This window comes from Balaenoptera musculus, chromosome 10, assembly GCF_009873245.2.
Source record: "Balaenoptera musculus isolate JJ_BM4_2016_0621 chromosome 10, mBalMus1.pri.v3, whole genome shotgun sequence".
Taxonomy (NCBI): domain Eukaryota; kingdom Metazoa; phylum Chordata; class Mammalia; order Artiodactyla; family Balaenopteridae; genus Balaenoptera; species Balaenoptera musculus.
This window is the reverse complement of record NC_045794.1, coordinates 98,808,847-98,833,221: the sequence shown is the minus strand read 5'-3', so window position 1 is coordinate 98,833,221 and position 24,375 is coordinate 98,808,847. Positions and strand designations below refer to the sequence as shown.

At 56.6% G+C, this 24,375-nt stretch overlaps 1 protein-coding gene across 2 annotated transcripts in view; it reads right to left on the bottom strand.

Moving 5' to 3' along the window:
- MPPED1 (metallophosphoesterase domain containing 1) overlaps nt 1-24,375 on the bottom strand; it is a 91,065-nt gene that overhangs the window by 31,308 nt on the left and 35,382 nt on the right. For both annotated transcript variants that reach the window (XM_036864667.1, XM_036864666.1), the window contains exons 3-4: nt 19,916-20,141; nt 1,251-1,366 (exon numbers count right to left, since the gene is read on the bottom strand). In XM_036864667.1, the coding sequence (XP_036720562.1) occupies nt 1,251-1,366; nt 19,916-20,141 (342 nt within the window). The remainder of the gene's footprint in view (nt 1-1,250; nt 1,367-19,915; nt 20,142-24,375) is intronic.

The window sequence follows — 24,375 nt, the reverse complement described above, 5'->3', positions numbered from 1 at the left end:
GAGAGAATGACTCTGGAGCTGCACTGGGCCTCACCTGACAGCCCTTCCCACCTGGGACGTCCTGCCCGCACCCACCTCCCTCCCTGCCTCCCCCAGACCCGATGCTGAGACCACCCTCTCTGTCAGCCTCTGTGGGCCTCCTCTGACGATCTCTGTCTCAGGCTTCCCTCATCCTTGACCGTGTCCCACTGGGCCTGGCCGTTCGGTGTCCCTCTGCCCGGCATCTTGGAGCCTTCAAGGCAAGCCCTGCATCGGGTTAGCTCCTGGTCCCGCATGGCCCGGCCCAGCCCAGCCCCAAACACCAAGGGATTGATGACAGGTTTGGTGGAGGCATTGGTGTGGGGGAAGAGGCCGGTCTGGGCAGGACTGATGGGAGTTTGGACTTCATTCTAAGGACCGAGGGAGCCACAGAGGGTTATAGAGGGATGGCATGGCGTAACGGGCCATTCAGAGAATTCCCTCCTACTGTCGTGAGGAGAGTGGACTGAGTGGGGCAAGACTCAGAGCTGGGGGACCAGTGAGGAGACCACGTTGGTCATCAAAGAGACAAAGACACTGGCACGGACCGAGGTGGGGACAGCAGCGGTGGAGAGGAGAGGAGGGAGCTGGAATGCAGTTTCGGGGTAGAATCAAAGGGACGAGCTGAGGGGCACGAAGCGGGGTGTGAGAAAAGGGGGAGGGGAGGCTGAGAAAGGGGCCTGGGTGGCAGACGGCAGGCTAACGCGGAGACCAGGCGAGCGGTGACATCAGCTTGGGCCAGAGCAGGGCCGAGGGGCCGGGAAGGAAAGCTGCTGGTGGTGGGATCACAGGCCCTGGGGACTGTGGGATGGGTGGTCTGATGGGGTAGGGGGGTGCACGGGATGGGGCCCGGTGAGAGTGACCTTGGTGGTATTCAGGCCCCAGGACTCGGGTCTGGAGAGTCAAGGGCCCAGCCTGCCTTTTGACCTCCCCGAGCTCCAAGGTACCACGTGTATAAAAGGGGCAGCTGATCTGACCTCACCGCGCGGCTGTGAGGAGGTGACACATCAAGCCCCCGGCACACAGTCGGTGCTCATGAAATAAGAGCCACGACGGGGTGACCCGTCCCTGGTGCCCCAGCGAGCCGGACTCAGAACAGAGCCCGTCCGCAGCTCCCCTCGACAGGCCCAGCTACGCCCCCGCTGCCAGCACCCACATCCCCTGCGTCCTCCCCCAGCAGGAGCAGGTGTGTGCGGGGCCGGCTGGCCGAGGTGGGGCCAGCTGAGTCTTACCCAGCGGCGGTCCGTGGGTTACCAGGACGTCTACGCCTTCGGGAATGAGGTTCCACTTCTCGAGCAGCGCTTGGCCTCGCGGGAGGTTAAAACCCCAGCCGTAAAACCAGGGCTGCCTGTGGGAGAAGAGCACGTGGGTCAGAGAGGGCCACCGAGAGTGGGGACAGTGACACGGCAGGAGAAGCAGGCCACAGTGCCAAACGGCCATCAGGGCCGGCCGGATGCCCAGAACCTCCCGTCCGGGGAAAGGTGGGGATTCACCTGGACTTGACCAGATATCGACCAGCCTTTTTCCTTTTTCTATGATGAACAAGTATTACCTATGTAATTTTTGACAATGAAAGTAAAAAAGAAAATTAACTTCTGCCAAAGGCCTCTCTTGTTCCAAGCTCTTCTAAGGAAATTCAGAGAACATTCTCACCTGTCCCCATGGTGGGAAAATGCTCCTCCATCCATCCTCCTTCCTACATTTGGGGCAGGTGGAGCCCCAGCCAAGAGAGGGGGGGTCCCAGGCGGAGGATGCGCCTTCCTGCCTCTACGCGACGCTCCCAGCAGGGGCTCCACCGGGCTGAGTCCACCCCCAACATTAAGGTCAGGGCTGGGTGCACCGAGGCCATTTAACGGAATTCCTACCTGTCGCCCAGCCCAGACCTAGACTGATCAGTGCAAGTCATTCCCCTCGATGGGTTCAATGGTGAGCATGTGACCTAGATCCTGCCAGTTGGAGGGAATTCCAGACGTTTCTTTCAGTGATGAGAGAAAAGAATGCTGTCATCCCTGCATACAAACCACTGAGCTTCTTGCCTTGGGAGCCGTCAGTACCTATTAAACTGTCCCAAAGGGAGATGGCTGGTGCACGTGGCCCAGGGGAGCAGCTGGATCAAATCGCACCTGACACCCACCCTACCTCTGCACTTATCAGTTACATGGGCCAACAGAAAGCCATTTGAGTTGGGTTTTCTTTTACAACAAAAGTATCCCAACTGGGCTTCCCTGGTGGCACAGTGGTTGAGAATCTGCCTGCCAGTGCAGGGGACACGGGTTCGTGCCCTGGTCTAGGAGGATCCCACATGCCGCGGAGCAACTGGGCCCATGAGCCGCAATTACTGAGCCTGCGCATCTGGAGCCTGTGCTCCGCAACAAGAGAGGCCGCGATAGTGAGAGGCCCGCGCACTGCGATGAAGAGTGGCCCCCGCTTGCCACAACTAGAGAAAACCCTCGCACAGAAACGAAGACCCAACAAAGCCATAAATAAAAAATAATTAAAAAAAAAAAATTAAAAAGTGTCCCAACTAAGAATCAGCCCTTAGGCCTAAGTCATTATAAGTTCCCCACATTAACACAACAGCTCTTTAGCACTTACAAAGTCACCATCATCACCACCAACACCACCAACTTTACTATCATCACTGCGGTGGGTCAAATTGTGTCCCCCCTAAAATATATGTTGAAGTTATCAACCCAGTACCTGTGAATGTGACCTTATTTAGAAATAGGGTCTTTGCAGATGCAATCAAGATGAGGTCATACCTGATTAGAGTGGGTTCTAATTCATGGCTTGTGTCCTTATAAGAGGATCATGTGAAAACACAGAGACACAGAGAGGAAAAGGCCATGTGACAATGGCCGTAGAGATTGAAGTGATGTGTCTACAAGCCAAGGAACTCCCAGGCTGCCAGCAACCACCAGAAGCTGGGAGAGTGACACGGAATAGATCCTCCCCTAGTCCCCTCAGCAAGAACTAACCTTGGTGACACCTTGATTTCAGATTTCCAGCCTCCAGAACTGTGACAGAATCAATTCCTGTCGTTTGAAGCTGCACGGTTTGTGATAAATAGTTATGCAGCCCTAGGAAACTAATATAATCACCATTACCACCATCACCTCCCCACCTGCCACCCCAGGGACCTCCACACCTGCAGCAAGGTTGGCAGACAGGTCTCTCTCTTTCTGCTTTATGGATGAGGAGACTGAGGGCCAGGGAGTAGAAACTAAAAATTGTCGCTAAAAATTCCTGCACACCTACTTTTTTTTGCCAGGCGCCATCTAATTACATCATAGGGATAAGTTTATCTAACTGTCAAAAGAATCCTGTGAATTAAGGGCTAGGATTATTCCCGTTTTTCAGATGAGGACCCAGAGGCTCCGAGAAGTGAGCTGGCTCAGGGATCTGGGCCCCGTGAGGCCAGGCACCTCATGTCCAGTCGCTGACATACTCCGCACAAGTTGGTAGTGGGGCTGGCCTTTCACATTCAGAGCCTCTCATGTGTCAAAGCTGCCACTAACATCCCTCTCATGGCCCAGGAGCTCCTCCGTGGGAGGCTGACACCCTAGTTGTTGACCCAACGTCTCTACTTCATTGGCAGCCACCCAATGCACCTCTGTGGAACCCTAGGGGTTCCATGGAACAGCATTTGAGAACCTGCTTTAGTCCCACCATGGCAGGTTCTGGACAGGAAGACTGAGGTTCAGCGAGAGGAAGGGAGGTGCCCAGGGTCACACAGTGGTCAGTGAAGGAGTCATTCTGGAACCCAGATCCGACCCTCTCTCCCAGCTGCCGTCAAGCCTGCAGCGCCAAATCCTGGAACGTGGGCTTGTGAAGGAAGAGGGTGAGTGGCTATACTGGTTGGTCATTTGGGGTCAAAGGTGCTTTCGCCACTTCAGACACCTGGGGGATCCCGTCCGCTGCCAGCCTTTGCTTGTCCGTGACCCCCGCCTGGGACACCGGGTCCCTCCTCTCCTCCTGCCTGCCCCTGACCCCACGCCATGTTTATCCTTCCAAGCCCTGTCTGCTCCATCTTCCTTCTCACCCCGAGTGACTGGCACCTGCCCAGGGGAGGAGCAAATGTTTGTTTAACGAATGGTGCTGAGTGAGAGAGGGCTGGATGAATGAATGAATTTGTTAACGGGATGTCAAACAGGACTCTTCCTGTTGCCTTGGGAATGCAGCCAAAACTTCAAAGCTGAACATGATCCCCAACACTGGAATGAAAGCCCCCAGGTACCAACCAGGAAAACTTACTAAAAATGAGCAGAACATGCCAGGCCACCATCTCCCCACGCCCCTACCAGCCTAAGTTTTGATCTTGAGGGAGACTTGTGGCTCCTGCCTTGTTCTTGTGGGGGGATGGGGTTCCCCCACACCCAGCCATGAGTGGCTTCCAGGGGGACCACCTGTACAGGGGGGGGCCTGGGGATCTGCCCTCTGGGCCTGTGAGAGGAGAAACAGACAGTGAAGGGCAGGCACACAGGAGCTGTCTGCACCCCCAAGTTTGGGCTGTCCCAAGGGATCCCCACCCACAGGAAGTGCCCTCCAAGTGATGAGACCAGGTGGCCGGGGCTGGGGAAGGCAGCTGGGTGGGTGGCACTGGGAAGTCCCTCGGAAGCCACCTACTCCCTAAGTCACACCCGACTCAGGCCTGCCTTTGCACTTCTACAGAAAGCTGAGGGATCCCTCTGCAGAAAAACGTCTCCCCCCACACACAATTTTACATCCACCTTTGAGGGAATCTTGGGATCAGACGGACCTGGGTTAGAATGGGTCCACCTCTAACTACCTGTGTGACCTTGGGCAAGTGGCTTAACTTCTCTCTATGCCTCAATTACCCCATCTGTATAATGGGCATAATAATAATAATACCCTTTTCCTCAGCAGGGCTTTGAAAGGATTAAATCAATTAATCCATGTAAGTGCTTAAAACAGTGCCTGGTCCAATGCTTTGCAACTGCCGTCATCTCCATCACCATCATCATCCCCAACACCATCATCACCAACGTCAACACTGTCACCACCACCACTAACACCATCGTCATCTCCATCACCATCACCACTACCATCATAACCACTATTATCATCATTACCATCACCACTACCATCACCACTACCATCATAACCACTATTATCATCATTACCATCATCAATACCACCACCACTACCACCACCATCACCATCATCATCTCCACCACCATCATCATCACCATCATTACTATGGACCCCTCCTGAAACCCACTCACGGAACCTGGATGAAAAACCTTTGGCTCAGGGCAGGGTTTTTCAAACTGCATTTTGAAGGGTCAAACAGCATTTTAAAAAAATAAAAGGAAAAGGGGGAAAAAAAGAATAGAAAACATCAGAGTACATCATAGCAGGGAAGGGATACTTTAGTTAAATATATTTATATTTAAATAGACACCCACATAAGGGTGTACTGAGTCACAATGTAAAAAAAAACAAATGCTTTTCCTACCACAGTTCCTGGTCAAAAGCGGTTGGCAGCCCTAACATACTGAGCTCACAGCTCTGCAATTTCTGAAGCCCTCAGACCCTGGGCGTACTCAAAGCCCCACTTTGGCTAAGCCAGGGCGGGGTCCCTGCAGGGAAGGCTGCAGCAGCCTGGAAGCTGCTCATAAAGCCAAGCCCAGTAGTCCCCCCAGAAGCCCACAGTCCGTCAGCTTACAGCAAAAGGAGCAATGCCTTTCTGCTGCCTTCCAAACACAGCATCCATTTTTCAAAAACCTAATCAAATATTTACGAGAGGGGACAAGGCCTCATCAGCATGGAGAGAAGGCATCTGTGAGTTCCCATGAGCCACAGCAAGGAGTGGCTTTTTGGAAAAGACACTTTGTAACATATCAGAGACCCCACAGACCCCCAGGAGCTGACCCACACGAGCCCCTGCCTACGTCACCTTCCCCCTCCAGTACCAACGAGCCTTCCTCTGGGGGTGGCGTTTCCCCATAGATATACCTCCGTGGTTCTTGGAAACACGTCACCTCAAATCCTGGGAAGCTGGAATCCACCCTGCCCCCTGGGATGCCCGGAGAGGTTGCTCAAGGGCACCGAAGTTGGCATCAGACACTCTGGCTCTGCCCCTGGGCTGCACGCTCCCAGACTCTTTCACCGTGTAAACTGGGATAAGGATGCCTATGGCCCCAGATCTTACCCCATGAGGGCAGAGGGGTCCTTCTTGCTCGATGCTCTACCCCACCCATTGCCTGACACAGAGGGGAGGGAAAGAAGGTGGGTGGGAAGAGGTGTAAGGGAATGAAATTGCACCACTATCGCAAAAATGCTTCCAAATACCCAGGAGCTCCGTCACTGGGAAAAGGGGATGTTCTGGCCTTTATTGAAATTTGGGGGGAGCAGGAAGAGTCAAGTCATGCACAGAAACGTCCAGAGGAGGCATTTCTCAGGGCGGCCCGCAGGTTGGGAGGCCTTTCTCAGGGGTGGCCAGGAGCAGGGCCAGAGCAGCGGGAGAGGCGGAATCTTCAGGGTGACCTCACTCCCCAGGGTCTGGAAAAGTCTTCGGCCACTCCCGCACGCCGTCCATCCAGGTTTGTGTCATGGGAAGAGGAGCCAAAGGGATGGGGGGCACCAGCCCTTCCCGAGGGTGCAGTCGGCCCCGACATCCCAGGCATCCTGCGTCTGGTCACTTGACCCTCTCTCCTCGCCCAGCAGGGCCCTTTGGGGCCACAGGTGAAGTGCGAGGCTGCTCGGGGTTCCAGACAGAGGTCAGGGCAGGCGGGGGCTCGCAGGGCCTGTCATCCAAGCAGCCCGGATCCAGCCCGCCCTGAGCTCCCCACCCACCCTGGGGGCAGCCGTGGTCTGAGACCCACGAATGCCTGAGACGGTGGGCGCTGCCGGAGCCACGGTCCCCATCCCCAGTGCAGCTGGCGCCTGATGCAGCCTCACTGCCCTGAGGGCCAGGAGCTCTGACGTCCGCCCACCGTCCAGGACACATCACAGACCCCGAGGAGGTCGGATGGATCAGAATTCCGACAGAGCCGTGGCAGGCGGCTTTATGTCCTGAATTTCTGTCTTTCTGTTCTAAAGTAACCATTGGAATAATTTTCTTACAGAATGATAGTTGCCATGACAACCAGAGCAAATTTTCCTTTTCTGAAACAGATGTCTCATTTAGTTGAAAATTAGAATGTGAACAAACCCATGGGAAAAATTAATTCAAACTTTAACAGAGCGGTGAATACAATGTAATCTCTCAGAGGTTAACCCCTTAACAGCTTTTTTGTGCGCTTACGGTAACCTTCGAATCCAGTCTAATTAGGCCCGCTTAGCCAATATAAATGACCTCCTCGTGGCCAATCATTAAACGGTTTCCCCCTGAAGCGTGAATTCCGGATTCCCTAGTGGCAGACGGGAGGGGGGCGATGCCTGTCTGTAGAACACGTCTGAAGCAGAGCCTCCCCTGCTCTGGTTTTCCCATCTCCCCAGGCAAGGCACACGCCCCGGGAAAGGGGGTGCACCAGGGGCCATTCAATTAGCCTGGAGTATGGCCACCCCATTTCCCAGGGATGCTGGGGGGTGGGGGTGGAGGCGGCCCAGGGTGTCCTGGGTAGAGCTGGGCCCAGTGGTGCACCCAGGCCAGGGCGCAACGCCTGAGGGCAGAGGCCAGGGGAGGGGGGGCCCCCTTGATAGGCCGCCAAGGGGTCACCGAGGGGACACCCACACAGGCCTAGCTCCAAAGGCTCTCCGTGAGCCTCCAATCCTCACACCCACCCCGAGAGGCAACTGCCATCACTGCTGCATTTTACAGATGCACAAACTGAGGGGCACAGAGGTACAGAGAATTTTGCCCAAGGTTACCTGGTAACCAAGCGGCACAGCCAGGGCTCCAACCCAGACAGCAGATTCCAGAGCCTGTGCTCTCTGCTTCAATCTCAGAGTAATGACAACAGGACCAGGAATCCAGCCCACCTTCCTCAGCAAACCCCACGTTACCAGCCTCTTTCACACCTTAGCTCAGTTAACCCTCAGGACAAAGCTGTCAGGAGGCCCCCACTTTAGAGGTGAGGAAATGATGGCACAGAGAAGTCATGGGTCTGAGGACACTCAGGAGGCTAGAGGGACCTGGACCAGGGTTCCTGGCTCCTGCATCCTGTGCCCAGTGGGCCGCTGACCCGGACCCCGCTGGCGTGGCTGGGCCCCAGGTTCTCCCTCTTCAGTGGCAGCTGCCTGCCTGTCCCTCTGAGCCTGGCTGCACTCTGGTTCCTGGTGCCCCGCCTCTCATTCACCCTGTGACTCTTCTACTCCAAAACCTTCCACGGCTCCCAATTACCTCCAGGACAAGCCCGAACCTCATGGCCTGGCATGCGGGGGCCTTGGGCTCTGCCCCATTCCACCTTTCGGACCGTCCTGCTCAGATTCCCCAATGAGCTCACCGCCCACCAGTCACAACAATCCTCTGTTTCCTGAACAAGGCCCAGCCTTTCCCCACCTCTGGGTTTTTGCTCATACTGTTCCAGCCACCTGAAATGCCCTTCCTAGCCTCTCCTCAGAGTCCATGACCCATTATTTGTTAAGGCCTGGCTCAAAGGCCACCTCTTCCAGGAAGCTTCCCCTGATCACCTCCATCCCCAAGCACAAGTGACCCTCCCTGCTCTGAGTGCCCTTACACAGGCTCCTTCAGGGCAGGCCCGGGTCAAACCATCCCTGAACCCATCCTGCCTAAACTGATGGCTGGGCCCAGGTGGACCTCAGGGTGGGTTTGCACAAAGTGTGCCTGAATGAATGAACGAATGAATGAATGATGGAATGAACTGACAGGTGCTCTACCTGGCAGGCAGGCAGGTGGGAAGAACTAAGCATTAACCCTCCCCTCCCCACACCCTCCCCAGGAGCCCTCCCCAGAGCCCCTGGCCGTCATGAAGCCCTGAGACCCTCCACCAGGACCACCACCTGAACCAGAACTCTGGCCACCTGCTGAGCCGCCCATGCTCCCTCACCCTGCCACGACCTGCCCGGGGGAATCCTATGCCCATTTCACTGACGCGGCCTCAGAGGTGATGCTCACCTCCTCGGCTGCATCCCGACTCACCGCCCTCGGGGGACCGTCCCTGCCTCCCCAGGCAGCCCGCTCCCTAGGTGAGGGCAGGGGCGGCTGCCCTGCAGGTGGGAGGGAACAGCCTCTCACACTGGCCCGCCCCACCTCCCCACCGGCCAGGTGCTCTCCCACTTCTGCCTCTTCCGCGGGGTGAAAGCTGCAGTGTGAGCGGGGCAGGGACCTCTCCCCACCGGCAGCCAGCCGCCCCTGAGCTCCCAGACAAGCCTGACCAGGTCCACTCCCTCTCCCGCTGCAGACCAAACACTCATCTTGACCCTAATCTGTTTGTTCTTCCTGCCCCAGTACCCCCTCCCCAAAAGGCCAGGCTATCCGGGGCCACTTCCAGGGAGCCAAATACAGCCTCTGCCCTCTCTCAGAGACAGCCAACACTGAGAGCATTTCAGGTGAGGATGACACGTGTCACTGGCCCACGTGCGTCCTGGGACCCTCTCAGCACTCCAGCGAGGCCGTGCTCCCATCTGCAGCAGGGAAACCAAGGCTCAGGGTCGGTGACATGCCTGGGTCCCCCGAGCGAGTTCCTGCTGACTCCTCACCCCACAGGTGGCCCCCATTCCTGGGGACGTCCCGGTTCTGGTGGAGGCAGGTCTGCCTTGCTCCTTCTCTGCACCTCCCGGGCTTGGGAGCGGAGGGGGAGTCTGGGGGAGACGCTGCCGCAGCAGGGCAGCTGCGGCTGCCAGTGAGGGGGCAGGGCCAGGAGGAGCAGAGACGTGTCCCCGGGACTGTCAGTCACACACCTTGCCCCACACACACTTAGGGCAAGTCAGCAGCAAGATAAGTGGAACCAAAGAACGGGGTCCTTTGTCATTCCTAATTAATTTCGCCCACCCTTCCGAGGCGCAGAATCATTCATCTTTTGTTTGGCTGGGACTCCTCTGCGGCGGCGAGAAGGCAGAGGACTCGTTTCAGACATTAATCTCATGTAGAAGAGTGTGCGTATGTGTGCTGAGGGCCCTTCTAGAAAGAAAACAACAATGAGAAATCAAGAAAGATAAGCATAGGAAAGGAGCAGAAGAGAAATCCCGTGTGCGTGAGAGAGGCTGAGTGTGAGAGAGGTGAGAAGAAGTGTGTGTGAGAGAGAGTGTGGGTGCTCATGTGTGCGTGTGTTATGTGGTGTGTGTGTGCGCACGTGTATGGCACGCGTCTGCATGTGCGTGTGTGCACACGCTCGTGCAGAGATAGCACAGTGTGGGTCCAGACACGAGGAATTTCTTCCCTCCATCAAAATTTGTCAACTGCCAGTCGTGTGTAAGGCTGATGAGTATAATATCCGGTGGAGGAAGGAGAGGGAAGTGACCACTGGGGGAGGACACTGCTCGGTCCCTCGGGGACCCTCCCAAGCCTGTCGTGTCCCTGTCACAGGACCAAACGAGGGGGCACTGAGGCTCGGGCAGGGCTCGCGGTCAGCAGGCTTCCCAGCTTGTCTTGAACAGATACAGGCTGTTCCCAACTTGATTCGGGCTCTAGACGGGAAGGGAGGCAAGTACCGCTGAGGTTCTGTGATGCTCCGACCAGCGCTCCGGGGTCCTCACTCGCTGCACCCTGGCAGGGCCCTGGGAAGGAGAACACGAGGGCCTGAGGCCCGGGGAGTGTCCAGCACTCACGGGGCCAGGGACCTAGGACCCCAAGGCCAGCCCCATGTGGTTCTGCAGCCCAACAGGGGCTGCAGGAGGGACGGTGCCAGGGCCAGGCCGGGAAGCAGCAGCCGATGAGACAGGTCAAGGCCAGCCGCCCCGGGAGCTCCCCAACTCCACCCACCTGGGCGGAAACCTGGCACCACCTCTGCCTATAGCTGAGACCTTGGACCAGTCGCTTGACCAACCCACGCCTCGCCTCCCCTCTCTCCTCTGTAAGACGGGGATGAAAAGAGTCCTGCCTTGTCCTGTTGAGAGTGAAAGGCAGAGCAGGTGGGACCACTGTGCAGCAGGCTCACGGGAAGTTTGCTGAATGAGGGTTTCAGGTGTTGAAGGGGAGGGAAAGCCTTGGCCTCTCTCGTCTGAACAGATCAAGGCCACGGCCTGTGCTGAAACCACCTAGAAATGCAGGATGACATGTAAATAAGCTCAGTGCTAGATGCCCGGGGACTGCCAGCCTCTGAACCAGGGAACGTGGGTCTTCATGGCCCTGAAGCAACAAGAGAGAAGGCCCCGGTGGTTAGCAGGGGCTGTGACCAGAAAGCTGGGTCCCCAGAGGGCCTCGGGGAAAGAGTGGACCGTGGGAAGGCCTCCACCAGAGGGAAGCTTCCCCTGGGCCTCTGACCCAGGCTTCCCCAGGCCGTGAGCCCGTGGGCCCAGGAAGCTCTGACCCGTGAAAGGAGCAGAAGGGGGTTGCTGGCCAGGGGCACCCACAGACTGGGGTAAACATCCTCTCTGAGGGGCACCCCCACACCTGGCTGCCCAGGATCCCCCAGATAGAGCCTTGCAGAACGTGAGCGGGCAACCCCAAATTACGACACCCCAAACACCTCGGAGAATTACTGGAGAGACTGAAAAATGAGTATTTTTTTAAGAGGTTAAAAAGATTTTCTTAATAGAAAGAGCAAAGGGTGAGGTGGTTGGGAACTGAGCCCCAGGCCCACCCATTCCTCAAGCAGAGCCAGAAGGACGGAGGGTCCGGAGCCCAGTGAGGGGGACGGCAGTCCAAACTGGGCTCACCGTGGTCTCCCATCAGCTTCTGGCGGTGGCGGGGACAGCGGGGGCAGCGCGGGCTGTCTCAGGTCCTGGCGCCGCCAGGATCCCGCTCCACTGGCACCCCCTTGACCACATTATGGTGACAGGCATTGAGAAGCAAGGGAAAAGCTAGGAGTTCATTATTGCATCCTCTCTATTCTTTTTTCCCGGAAAGACGTATTTTATCAAGTCTTTTAAAAAGCATTTTATTTTAGCACCTCTCTGTCTGCCGTTCTGGGCAGGGCCTCCATCCTCCCATCCCGGCCCATCTGGGCTCTCAGTTACTGTGGGACCTTAAGCCAGTCGCTTCATTTTGTGGGTCTCAGTCTTTTCAGCTATACAGTGGGGACAAGGGTTAGACCTCACTCATGGCTGTGAAGAATTCGAACAGCTGGAGCAGCTATAAGTTCAGAGCCTCTGGGTCAGCAATGAGAACAGTAATTGTGCTACTGTCACATCAACAAGCAGAGCCCCAGCACCTTCAGGGCACAGATTTTAAATTCCCAGGCTGCTCAGTTCCTGCCTGCTCCTCGCACCCACCACCCCCAGCGGGCCTGCCCTGTGCACACAGGGAAGCGGAGGGAAGGACGACAAAGGCTCACGCTAGAACCCACGGCCAGCCTTGTCCAGGGGCCACCCTCTCTGTGCCCGCAGCCCCTGCAGGCTGTACGTACACGACCTCGCCCAGCCCCCGCTCTGGGCAGTCGAGGCAGTAGCTGGAGAGGTTTGAGGGGGGTAGGTGGGACCACCGTGTGTTGAATGCCTGTGTGCCAAGCAACTTACGCACAAGACCTCTCTGAATCCTAAGAACAACCCCACGAGGGGACTGTCCCGTTGTCATTTCACAGAAGCCAGGATCCTGACCTGAGGTCACTCAGCTGGGCCCTGCACATCCCGGCTGTTTGGAGAGAGCTGGTCCCCGAGGCTCCGGCTGCGCCCCAGGCCCTGCCCTGCCCGTAGGCAGCCAGGCCTCCTAGCTGAGGACCAGGATCCGCGCCCAGACGCCCAGCAGCGGCCCGGCCACCACTTCTCAAAGTTTCCTGTCTCAGCAGGTTTAGATGCCTTCTTTCAAAATACCAGAAGTAATTAGACCAGATGGACTAGCTGCGTGCCAACTTCACTCCCTCCCTCACTCCTTCAAAAAAAAAAAAAAAATCAAGGCCGTTTTCAGTTAAATGAGAACAAAAAATGCATCCAAAACCCATAAATGAATACGGTATGTATACGGAATTTTTTTTTAACACTTAGGATTTTGTAACAGCTGAGTTCTTCCTCTTCTTCTGCGGTTGGTTCCCGCCCCCTTCCTCTAAGCTGCTCTCGGCGAAGGCTCAGCGCCGAGTCTGCATCTGAGGGGCCCAGAGATGACTTCCAGAAAGTCACGGTGCCCCGGGAGGGTGGCCGCGCAAGCACGCGGCTCTAGTGAGCCCTCCATCCCTCCCACGCCGGACTGGACCGGGGAAGTGGTGAGGCAGCCTCCCCTGGGGTCAGGTCCCTGCTCTCCTGGAGCCTCAACTCTTCTAGTTGGGAAAAGAGACATGACAGAAATGGGCTGCTGGAGTAGTTAAGACAGTGTGGCCCTGGAGCTAGGTGGGCTGAAGGAGCAGGCGATAGCCCAGACACAGCCCCCGTGTGCCAGGCAAGGAGGGCAACACAGAGCAGCCAGGAAGGATGATCTCCATATTTGGTGCCAGGCCAAGTGGAAAATCCCAGAACGGGATCCCTACCTCACACCATCAATGCAATCACTGCCAGTGGACCCAACACCTAAACATATTGATAAAAGGCAAAACAGCGAAGATCTGGGAAGATAATAAGGAAACATCTTCATGACTTCAGGGGCGGGATTTCTTAAATAGGACACAAAAAGCACTTACCGCAAAGAAAAACAGTGACACATTTGACTACACCAAAATTACGAACTTTTAGTCATCTGAAGGCACCACGAAGAGAGGGAAGAGGCCAGTCACAGGGGAGGAAAAGCCACTTGAGACATTACATGTGATGAAGGGCTTGCACTCAGAATACATAAAGAATCTCTACAAACCAATACGGAAAGGGCAGACGACCCAATTACCTTTTTAAATGGGCAAAAGACCTGAGCCCTTCACAAAAGAAGAAATCCAAGTGGCCAAGATCCTCAACCTCGCCGGTCATCAAGGGAATGCAAATGAAAACCACCTTGAGATATCAGCACAGCCACCAGATGGGTACAATCTGCAAGGCCTACAATACCAAGTCCTGGCAAGGAGGTGAGGCAGGGCACTGCTGACAGGGGAAAAACTGGCGTAGCCCCTGCCAAAGAGCTGTACAGTGTATGACCTGACCACTCCGTTCCTGGGTGTGTGTGTGTGTGTCCACACGCACGCACATTCAGGAGTAAATCTCTATGTACACCAAGAGACATGTGGAATGTTCATAGCAATATTATTTATAATGGGCCCCAAGCAAGGGTGGTGGGAACGGGGCAGAATGGATAAATAAGTCGTGATATAGTCCTACGATGAAATCCTACACGGCATTGAGAAGAGAACCAATCACAACTGCACATGATGACATGGAAGAACCTTAAAAATATATAATATTGAGTGAAAAAAAGCAGTCATGGAACAACACACGAGTTCATTTTTATAAAGTTCGAAAAACAGGCAGAACCCAACTGTCTCAGGATACGGGTGGCCAGACGAAACACAACACGCCCCGTTAAATTTGAACGTCAGACAAACAACACAATTCTTTTAGCGTACATACATTTAAAATATTGCATAGGACATATTCACATTAAAAAATTATTCTCTCTCTGCCTCTGACCATCCTGCAAAATGGGATTGGTAATGGTGCCCTGTCACGGGGGACACAGCCAGGCCGGACCCATTCTTGGGTCTCCAGAGCCCTGCAGGGGGCCAGGCACCTGACGGCCATTGTGGGCCTCCGAGTGTGTCTCACAAGAAGTGGAACCATTCAAATCTGACCCACCGGTCTCCCAAGCAGAGCATCCCCTGGTGGTAACACTTAGAGGAAAGGCCGGTCGTGGCGACCATGAGTTTGCTGTCTGCTTCCTCCTCCAAGCTTCCTTTGGTGAGTCCTCAATATCAAGGCCAACCTCGTCCCAAGTCTAGCACCAAAAGGGCTTCCCTCTGCTTTCCTCTGCTTACAGGGGATCATCAGCCTCAGGCAGAGAAACAGTGGCCCTCTGCATGGGGGAGGAGCTGGGAGGACACCAGGCCCAACCACAGTGTATCTCTGCTTGCATGCCCGTTGTAATGGGCAGCTCACCACTCAGTAAGGCCCCACTGCCTCTCCTCTGGGCTCCTGCCTGTGGGATAGTCTTCCCACACTGATGAGAACCTGCCTTCTGTGTCCCTGCTCTGCCTTGTAGGACGACACAGAACAGGTCTGCCCCCAGCGTGGGTCAGCTTTGCCCACATGCCCCAGATACCACTGATATTAGGTTACTTACGGCTACTGGTTTATTTGATCCCTGATCCCCGCCTGCTGGTGTTACGATGCTGCTAAAGTCGCCTGTATTCCACGTGTTAGTCAATATGTTAAGGGCACGGGAAAAAGAAAAGGAAAACCCTGAACATCTGAATTTAATAATAATCACTGTCAGCTTTGCTGTCCAGCCCCTCCTAACAAGCTGCCATATGCCCAGGCGGCCGGCGCCGGGGGCTGAGCTCGCCCAGCCTAAACCTCGACAGACAGTGGGGATGGCGAACAGCCCCCCCGCCCCCCGAGCCAGGCAGAGTTGGCAGCCAGGCCACGAGGTTCTTTGGCCAAGAATACCTTCTTGGGGACTGATAAGTGCCACTTCCCCAGTGTGGCTTCACCTGACGACACCACAGAGAGGACCCTGGTGCCCCCTTGCCCAGATGGAAGACAGAGGCTCAGAGAGACGTGACTTGCCGAGGTCAGATGTGAAGTGAGAGTCAGGGCAGTGGGGACGTCCCTGGTGTGTGTGGGTCCAGGGCACAAGCGTGACTGAAAGTCAGCTCTGCACACACGAGCACTGTGTCCCTTCCAGGCCTCGGGTGTGATGTGCCAGGTCCCCACGGGCTGAGGACGCGGGGCTACAGGAGCCGTGGCTCACTGAGCGCTGGGAGACCAGGGTGAGGCCCCCACCCACCGTGGCAGCCGCCAGCCCGGCCTGATGGCCCAGCCTCTGGCCTCCGCTCTCTCACTGAGACCCTGGAAGCCACACTCCGCCCCCAGCACGTCCACAGCCCTCTGAGCCTCCTGGGCCTTGCCGGGGCTGTTTCCCCTGCCTGTCACACCCTTCGCAGACCCCAGAGCTGCTTGTATCTATGGCTCTCCTGTGGGGAGACTTCCCCGACCCTAGCTCCCAGAGCTTCTCCTCCGTGGCTCTTGTTGAATCAAGGAATGGGTGGTTGATGTGTCTCCCGCGAGGATAAAAACCCCGTGAAGACAGGAGCCGCATCCGTCTGGCTCATGGCACGTCCCCAGAGTGGCCACGGGACAAACACTTGATCAATGAATTAACCAACCACCGGGTGGCCATGAGAATATCATTTTGATCCCCAGGTCTCAATGGGCCAACAAGGCCGAGGTGCATCTTGAGGCTATTCAGAGGACCAAGGAACACGCGAAGGGCACGTTGTCCCACGCCTGGCACACAGTAGGCGTTCATAAAAGGGCCTCCATCTTGGAGCAGACCGAGAGTCGGGAGAACCACTCACTGCGTGGCCCTGGGCAAGCCACGTCCTCACCGGGGCCTCTACCTACCCTTCTGTAAAAGGAGGTAATTGCAGGCCTGGTCCTACCCTAGGGGCTGTTGAGGTATCAGCGGGAACAGAGCTCTCTCTGTCCTGGTCTCCATCCCAGCGGCTCCCCAGTAATAATAACGACAGCTAACCTCCAAGGCCACACTCTGGGCCTGGCCTTCATCTGGACGGGCCCACGCAGCCCTCACAACCCCCCTATAGGGTGGGCAGTATCACTGCCCTATACAGAGGGACCAGAAAGGCTAAGGCACTTGCCCAGAGTCACACAGCTAAGAGGTGGTGTTACCCCAATTTGAACAACCCTTCCCTTACCACCCAACTGCCCAGCCACTACTGTTGCTGAGATTCTGGGGTGCTGGTGGCAGGGGCCCACCCTCCCAGGCATGCAGGTCCCAGGGGGGAAGGTGGCAGAAGGAACTCAGGATTAATTCCATGGTGCCATGGAAGCAGATGCAAGCAACTGGCTCACACAGGGGGAAATTTAGTGAAACTTCCTCAGCACATGAGCCCACGTCTCACCTCACACCACCTGCTCCGAGCCCCAGACGGGGCCTAAAGGAACCCAGGGTTGCTGCATGGAATGCCAGCTCACAGCCTGCATCTCAGAATGCAGACGAGGTGCCGTCTAGCCCTCGGCGTTAAAGGCTGTGAACCAACAGCAGGCCCAAGAAGAGTGTGGCAGGGTCCAGCACATAACAGGGGCTCCGAAATACGGCTCCTCCCTTGCCTCCTCCGCCTATGGAAACCCCACACCTCCTTCAAATACCCCCTCCAACAGGGAGCCCTCCTGGATCTCACGAAGCCCTCCTTGGGTCCCTTCTCTGTCTAGCAGCCTGGTGCTGGGCCCGCCATGGCATGGGGTCGGGGGTGTGCATCCAGCTGGGACGACAGGTAAGGGTCAAGGAGAAGACAGGTGCTCCTCCCCACTCAGGCCCCAGGGGGCCTGCAACTAAAAGGTCCAGAACTGCCCGTGCTGGAGCCACAAAAGTCAAAGCAGAGACCACAGGCAGCTCGAGCACAGAGCAGCTGGACACCAGCAAGGCTGACAGCGGCCTCACTCAGGCCTCAGCAGCACCAGCACTTGGCCTGCAGCTGGCATAGGGGACCACGGGGCTGGCCTGACATCCCGGCCAGGAGCCTGGGCAGCTGGCCGTCAAAGGGGTTCTTCGGGGCCCAGCTGTGGGGCTGCACAGAGCTGCTCTGGGTGGGGTGGGAAGGACACTGAGTGACACCTGCCGGCTCCCACCCCCTGCTGTCCTCCATCTCACGTCTGGGTTCCGGGCAAGGCTGTGATGGAAGGGGGCTCCACGTAGCAAATAACAAGAACGATGTCTCCAACCGTGGAAAGCCTGGTGCAGACACTGGGCTCAGCTGAACCCTCCTACATCTTTACAACCACCCCCTGCAGGAGGTGCCCCATCACTCCCATTGTGCAGAGGAGGAAACTGAGGCACTGAGAGGTTAAGTGACTTGCCCAGGGTCACACAGCCCGTAAGAGGTGAGGCCAAGAGTTGAGCCCAGGCAGTTTGGTTCCAAAGCCATGCTGTTAACTTCTAAGCAATCTAACTTTAAACAAAATGTTGTGTGTACGGGTGTGGGTGTGTGTGGGTATGTGGGTGTGCAGGGGAGACAGGGTGTTGGAAACCACTGGGCAAAGAGATCCAGTCCAGATTCCCCGGTCTGGCACCTGACTCTCCTGACCCTCTAGCCTCATCTCCCGCCGCCCCACCTGCACCTCACGCTCCACCCCTCCCATCGTGCTCAGCTCACCTCCGCGCCTTTGCTCACGCTGGTTCCTTCTTTGACAATGACCTCCTTCTGGTTTTTTGCCTAACTGACTTCCCCTCCAGGTCTGGGCTCTCACGGCCTGCCAGGCAGACTCGGCCATCTCCTCCCCTCTCCTGGCCTTGGCCCCGAGCTCATCACATCCCTGAGGGCCCCCCCACCCCAGTCCTCATCAGGACCTCACAGGCCGCCGGGAGGGTTTGTGGAGACCCTGTACACAGCAAGGACCAGGGAGATGACAGCAGGCATCTCCTGGGGCTCAAGGAAGGCAGGACAGCCCAGCATCTCCTCTCTGCCCCATGAGGAGGCCTTGGGAGGATGGGACCATGTCCTAAACCCCTCACAGCCTCTAGGCAGCAGGTGGTCACCGCGTGGCATCAGCCAGGGCCACCCCAGGGCTTCCCAGCCACCCTGTGTCAGCAGCTGCTCTCCCTGAAGTCCCTGCACCCGGACAGGCCCCGGGTCCCCCCAGATCGCCCGTCAGCCTCCCTACGTGTGCTGCTCTGGTTGATGGTGCAGCCTCAGGCCCTGTTACCCCTCCACCCCTATGAATGCCCTTCTCTTCCCTTGTGGCTCAGGTCACCCCACCCCCTCCAGGGAGCCTTCCAGAATCAAGCCACTCTTTCAAGTACATGAGGTCTCTCCTTCCTGTGTATGGTGTCCTCCTCACCCTGCCAGCACTTGGCACCCTGTAGCAATTGCCAGCTGGGCCTCTAAGGGCCAGGTGGTCTATCCAACTACAGGACGGGGACAATATATCAGTCCTCACAAGGCTGAGCAAGGATTAGAGACAATTCTTATGGAGATTTAAGCCCAGGGCCCAGCTTACTGTAATTGTTCAGGAATGATCTGCTGCCACCATCAACATCATCATAATCTTAATCATCACCATCATCATCATCGTCATCATCACGGGGGTTACTGTGGACACACCGACCGTCATGCAGACCTGTCATGACCTGTTCTCACCTTGATCCCCACTTAGCCAGGTGAGCCTAGGGATGAGGTCTGATTGCTCTGTGTCCCCAACAGGGAACAAAGGCTTGATGTATACTTGTGATTTAAACAACTGCCGTCCCCAGTACAGTAAAGCAGGACTTTGGCCTTCCATGAAAATTCCGACTGCCGCTCCTCAGTCTGGCTAATCAATCACCACCCCCCCCACCTATGCATCTTCTGTGTGTGTCAGAGGGACAGACAACAGGGAGATTCCTAGCACATGGAATAATGGTTAAAAGCAAGGATTCTGGAACCAAACTGCCTGGGTTTAATCTCAGCTCTGCCCATTCCTACTTGTGTGACCTTCAGCCAGGCCCTTACCCTCTCTGTGCCTCAGTTTCCTCACCTGGAAAATGGGGATACTAATAGTACCTGTCTATATGTGAGACAGTATAGCATATAGATTTATTTGCCAGATATGGAGAAACCAAGGCTCAGAGAGTGGCAGCGACCTGCCTAAGGTCACACAGCGTGAGGGGAGAGCTGGCCCCAGGTCTCTCTGCTGCTTCTCCCAGCCCCTCTTCCCTCCATGCACTCAGCCTCAGCTCCTCCATCCCCCCAGCACAGCTTCACTGTCACCAGCGGTCAGAACAGCGCCCACCAGGCACACTCACCACGGGGAGCCGTAGATCCGGAAGCCCCGCACGGTGACCTCAGAGTCCTGCAGGTAGATGCAGTTGGTTAGCAGCGACTGCACGTTCTCGTAGTTCTCCGGCTTCAGCTTCGACACGGACGGGAAGTAGTAAAAGTCCTGCTTGATGAGGTCGGCCATGAACTCCTGGTCGAAGGTCAGCTCATGGTTGCCTGCGATCACGATCTTGTACTCGTAGGGCAGGCTGCCTGCAGGGCCGACACAGACAGACACACGGTGCACCGCTGTTGGCTTCTGGAGGCCACAGTGCCGGGGGGAGGGGGCAGGCAAGAGCCCCTGGACCCCCCGGCAGAGCTGACCCTCGCTCCCGACAGGTGCCTTCTGATCAGAGGCGGCGGCGGCAGCCTGATTGCCATCCCTGTGGCCTCCCTGCCCCCGCTGCTGCTGGGTGACAGGCTGCCCGCCCCCCAGACCAGCGGGATGGGGCTGGGCAGTTTCCTGCAGGGCCTCTGAGCTCCAGTGGACCCGGCCCCATCCTCAGGACTCGCCCACCTCCGTTTCTTCTGTCCGGGCCACTTTTCCACTGGAAGGAGACCCTGCCCTGGACCCCCAGGCCTGCCTTGCCAGCCTCACTGTCTCAGGCCCCCTCCACCTGGGGGTCTGACTCGTTAGCTTCCACATGAACAGGAATTGCAAGTTCTTTGCAGAGCCCAGGTCAAACCTTGGGAGACCCTACGCTCGGGAAAGATTACAGTGCCCGTCCCCACCCCTACTGCCACGGAATTCAAAGTCAAAACACAGTCTAAGCGGGAACAAAACAAAACCGTCCGTGTATAACATACACTGAGCTAATACTAGGGTCCTTCCAGCTGTGCTCTCTGCAAATTCCACGCGGTTCCTCAACGCCATGCTTCTTCCCCTTTCTTTCTCTGGGGCCTTACGTTGTAGATGCCCTAGGCAGGTGTGTGCACTGCCTCCCGGGTGATCTGGCCATGGGCTGGGTTCCAGGACGGCCGCCCAAGGCTACCACAGCCCCTCGGCCTCAGTAAACTGACCGCCACCCGCCCCGGCTCCCCAACACCCGCCGGCAGCCAGCCTGACCCCAGGCTCAGGCCCGTGACCCCCGACCTTGCACCAGCCTCAGCTGCTAGGCTCTCCGGGCCTGGAGAAAGAGTCATGATGGTACCTGATTAGGATAAAAAAATGAATTTCGAAGGTGAACCCCGAGGCCCAAGCCTTTTTCTTGCCCCCTCCCCAAGGGCATGCCCTGGTGGGTCAAGCAAACACCAAGGGGCGTGTGAAGGTGCCAGCCCAGCACGGGGCCTTGGGGAGATGGGGTGTCCAGGCAGGAGAATGGTGACATTGCATAGCCATTTCACAGACAAGTAACCGCGGCCACTGAATGGAACTTCTAAACGACCTGAGCTCTGGTTTCTGAAGGAGCCAGGACAAAAGACGCCAAACTTTACTCTGCGTCTGTTTCAGCAAGAAAGTCGCTTCTTTTGTCCGAATTCTTCAGCAGCAAGTGGCTAGTTAGCAGCACCCCGTGCACGTATCAGCCCTACTACGCGTCAGGCGCGGAGCCAGGCCTTCATCGTCTGCATCGTGCAGACGCGGAAACTGAGGCTCAGGAAGCTGCGGGGTGACGTGCTGGAGGCCACATGGCCAGGAGGTGGCAGAGCTGGATTCTGAGCCAGTCAGGCCTGTGTGACCCCAGACTTTCCACCTACTCGGGGAAAGCCCGGGAAGGCGCCCTCGACAAGGCCAGGGCGAGAGCCCCATCCTGACCGGCGAGAGCCCCATCCTGACCACCGAGAGCCGTGGCCACACCTCTGGCTCCAGCCTCCCGTCCAGGGGTCCCAGGGTGATGTGAAAGGGAACCTGCCCAGAGGACCGCCCCGGGCTAACAGAGATCCACACCTCAGGAGGCGTCTTCTCCGTTCCCAGTGACCATGACTCCCACAGGAGCACACACAGGGCAAAGTGTCCGGATTTGGATCCAGCTGACCTGGGTTCTGTCACCTCTCATCCGAGCAAGTCACTTAACCTCTCTGAGCCTCAGTTTCCCCTCTGATCGACGTGAGTGTGCCTGGTAACCGCCCCTTTCTGGAGGCCAAGGGCCTCGTGTGGCCCCCAGCTCCACCAAGCCCCTTCCCTGTGGCTGGTCCCACACAAGGGTAACACAGTCCAGGGACAGCAGAGCTTTCTCACCCTTGACCATGACCTGAAACTCGACCTCCTCTGCTGTGTGAGCCTTCTGTCAGAAACCCAATTCCAGAAATGCCTCTTCTCCAAATTCTGAGGACTGTCTGCCTTACTGGGAACCGAGGCCCACAATACCAGGTCAGCTCCCCATAACGTTCCAGGAAGAACCCCGTTTGCCCAGCACTGTGGAAGCTCCAGGAAGGGGCAGGGTGAGTGTTATGGCTGAGCCACACAATGAAGTTCTAGGTACCATAACTACACCTATTATCATATTCTAATTGCAATGAAATGGAAGCATCCAGAACCCAGTTAGAAACTTCTCCAGCCCGCCCCCCTCCCACCCCTGCAGTTGGGACCTGCCCATTCTGCCTGGCCTCAGGCTCTATGGCCGTGGCAAAGGGCTGTTGGGTGGCCGCTCGCCTCCCAGCCTGGCCACAGAGGAGGTGGGGACCCCAGCACAGAGAGAGAAGTTTTTCACAAAACAAGCAGAAAACCATAATCTGTTCATCACTGCCTCACCGGCCACCCAGACTTCTTTACAGGTTTGAGAAAATAGCGTTCTCTCTTCTTTGGTGTTTGTCAACTCTGGGAGGCTGTCCGATGACAGGCATGGGCTTCAGGGGCTGACAGCTGGGTCCCAGACCCAGTTCTGCCACTAACCGGCTATGTGACTTGACCTCCCCGGGCCTCCGTTTCCTCACCCGTGAAACAGGAAGAATAATGCCTACCTCGCAAGACTGTTCTAGGATTACACAAGACAATGAATGGAAACACACAAAGCCTTTTGATGTTCAGAAAAAGTCAGCTTCCCTGGGCCAGAGTTTGCAAACTAGAAGCCAGCAGGCCAGCCCTACCCACAGACATATTTTGTTTGGCATAATTTTTTGGCTTTTCTCAATTTGCATTTGTTGCCAACATTAAAAATTAGAGAAATTCCAATAAAATGTCATTCTTTGTTTTCTAAAAATCAATCAGTCAATTTTAAAATCTCACCATCCTGGCCTAGGCAAGTGCTGAGTGCCTTGCTTCCCTTAGACACGAAGCAGAGGGCAATTTGCCCGGTCCCCACCTGTCCTTACTGCTCACACCCAGCCCACTTCACTCATTTTAAGGCACTGCCCACTCCCAGCAGCGCTGGGGATTCTGGCCCCAGCCACAGTCCCTGGAGACGAAGGGGACCAGACCTGGCCCCTGCCCCTCCAAGCTGCCAACCAGGCCGTGGGGATGAGCTCCCCAAGGCCCCTCTGCCTCCCCGCCTCACCCATCCTCCTGTTTGTCATCCCAGCCTGGCCCAGGGATGCTGAGACGTCCTCTTGTTCTCCTCACAGGAGAGAATCCGGAGCAGAGAGGAGATGTGTTGGCTTCACCATCTCCATCCCAAGCAGGTCCCGGCAGAAGTCCGGAAAGCGAAGCCCCCGCCAGCACCCCAGGTGACACGGTGCAGAGACCCCTCTCTCCAGTGATGCTCAGGCTGCCGGCGGGGAGGGGAGAGGCTTGCCTGGGCCTGAGCATCTGGAGAAGGGTCGTGGGGGACAGCACAGAGAAGCCTGCCATTTCCGGGACCTCACTGTTGGGCCAGCCACCCTCGGTAAAAGGCTGGGCCCTCCCGAGGTGGGCTCTGTTACCTCCGCCTCGAAGCTGGGGAACGAGGGTCCCAGGTCAGGAACCTGCGCAGGTCCCGCAGCAGGTGAACGGGAGAAGCAATGCTAGGTGCTGGTCCAGCTGACGCCACACCTCTGGGTCAGCAGCTCAGATTCGTTCAAGGCCACCAGGCCAGCCCCTGGCCACAGTGCAGTCACGGCTGGAGCAGCGGCCACCATGACTGCCTTCCAGCACTAGTTCTCTGCGTTTCCACTTCACAGCATCCATCCACCCCACTCGGCGCGCCGCCCCAGCTCGGGGAGCCCGAGCCGCACTAATGTATTGATGTCATGTCTCTGACTGGGGGTGTTACTTAAGCAAATTAGCAAATTACTCCAACCATACAGTTTCATTTATTTCCGCAGCTCCTGACTACCAGGGACTGAGGAGTGGGCAGGAGGCTGTGGGCTCTCCCCTGTTCCTCCCACCTCGGATCAGAGGAGGTAACTGAGGCTTATTCCCTCCCAGGGAAGAACCAGCTCCTGGACATAAAGCCAGGTGGGGGGCAGGAGCCATAACATGCTGGCGTGACACCCTCAAATATTGTCTGGTTTCTCCCCAAAAGGTGGGTGCCACACGGCTTGGAGGCAGGGTGCTCATCCATTTGTGAACACAGAAACCTTCCAGCACCACGCC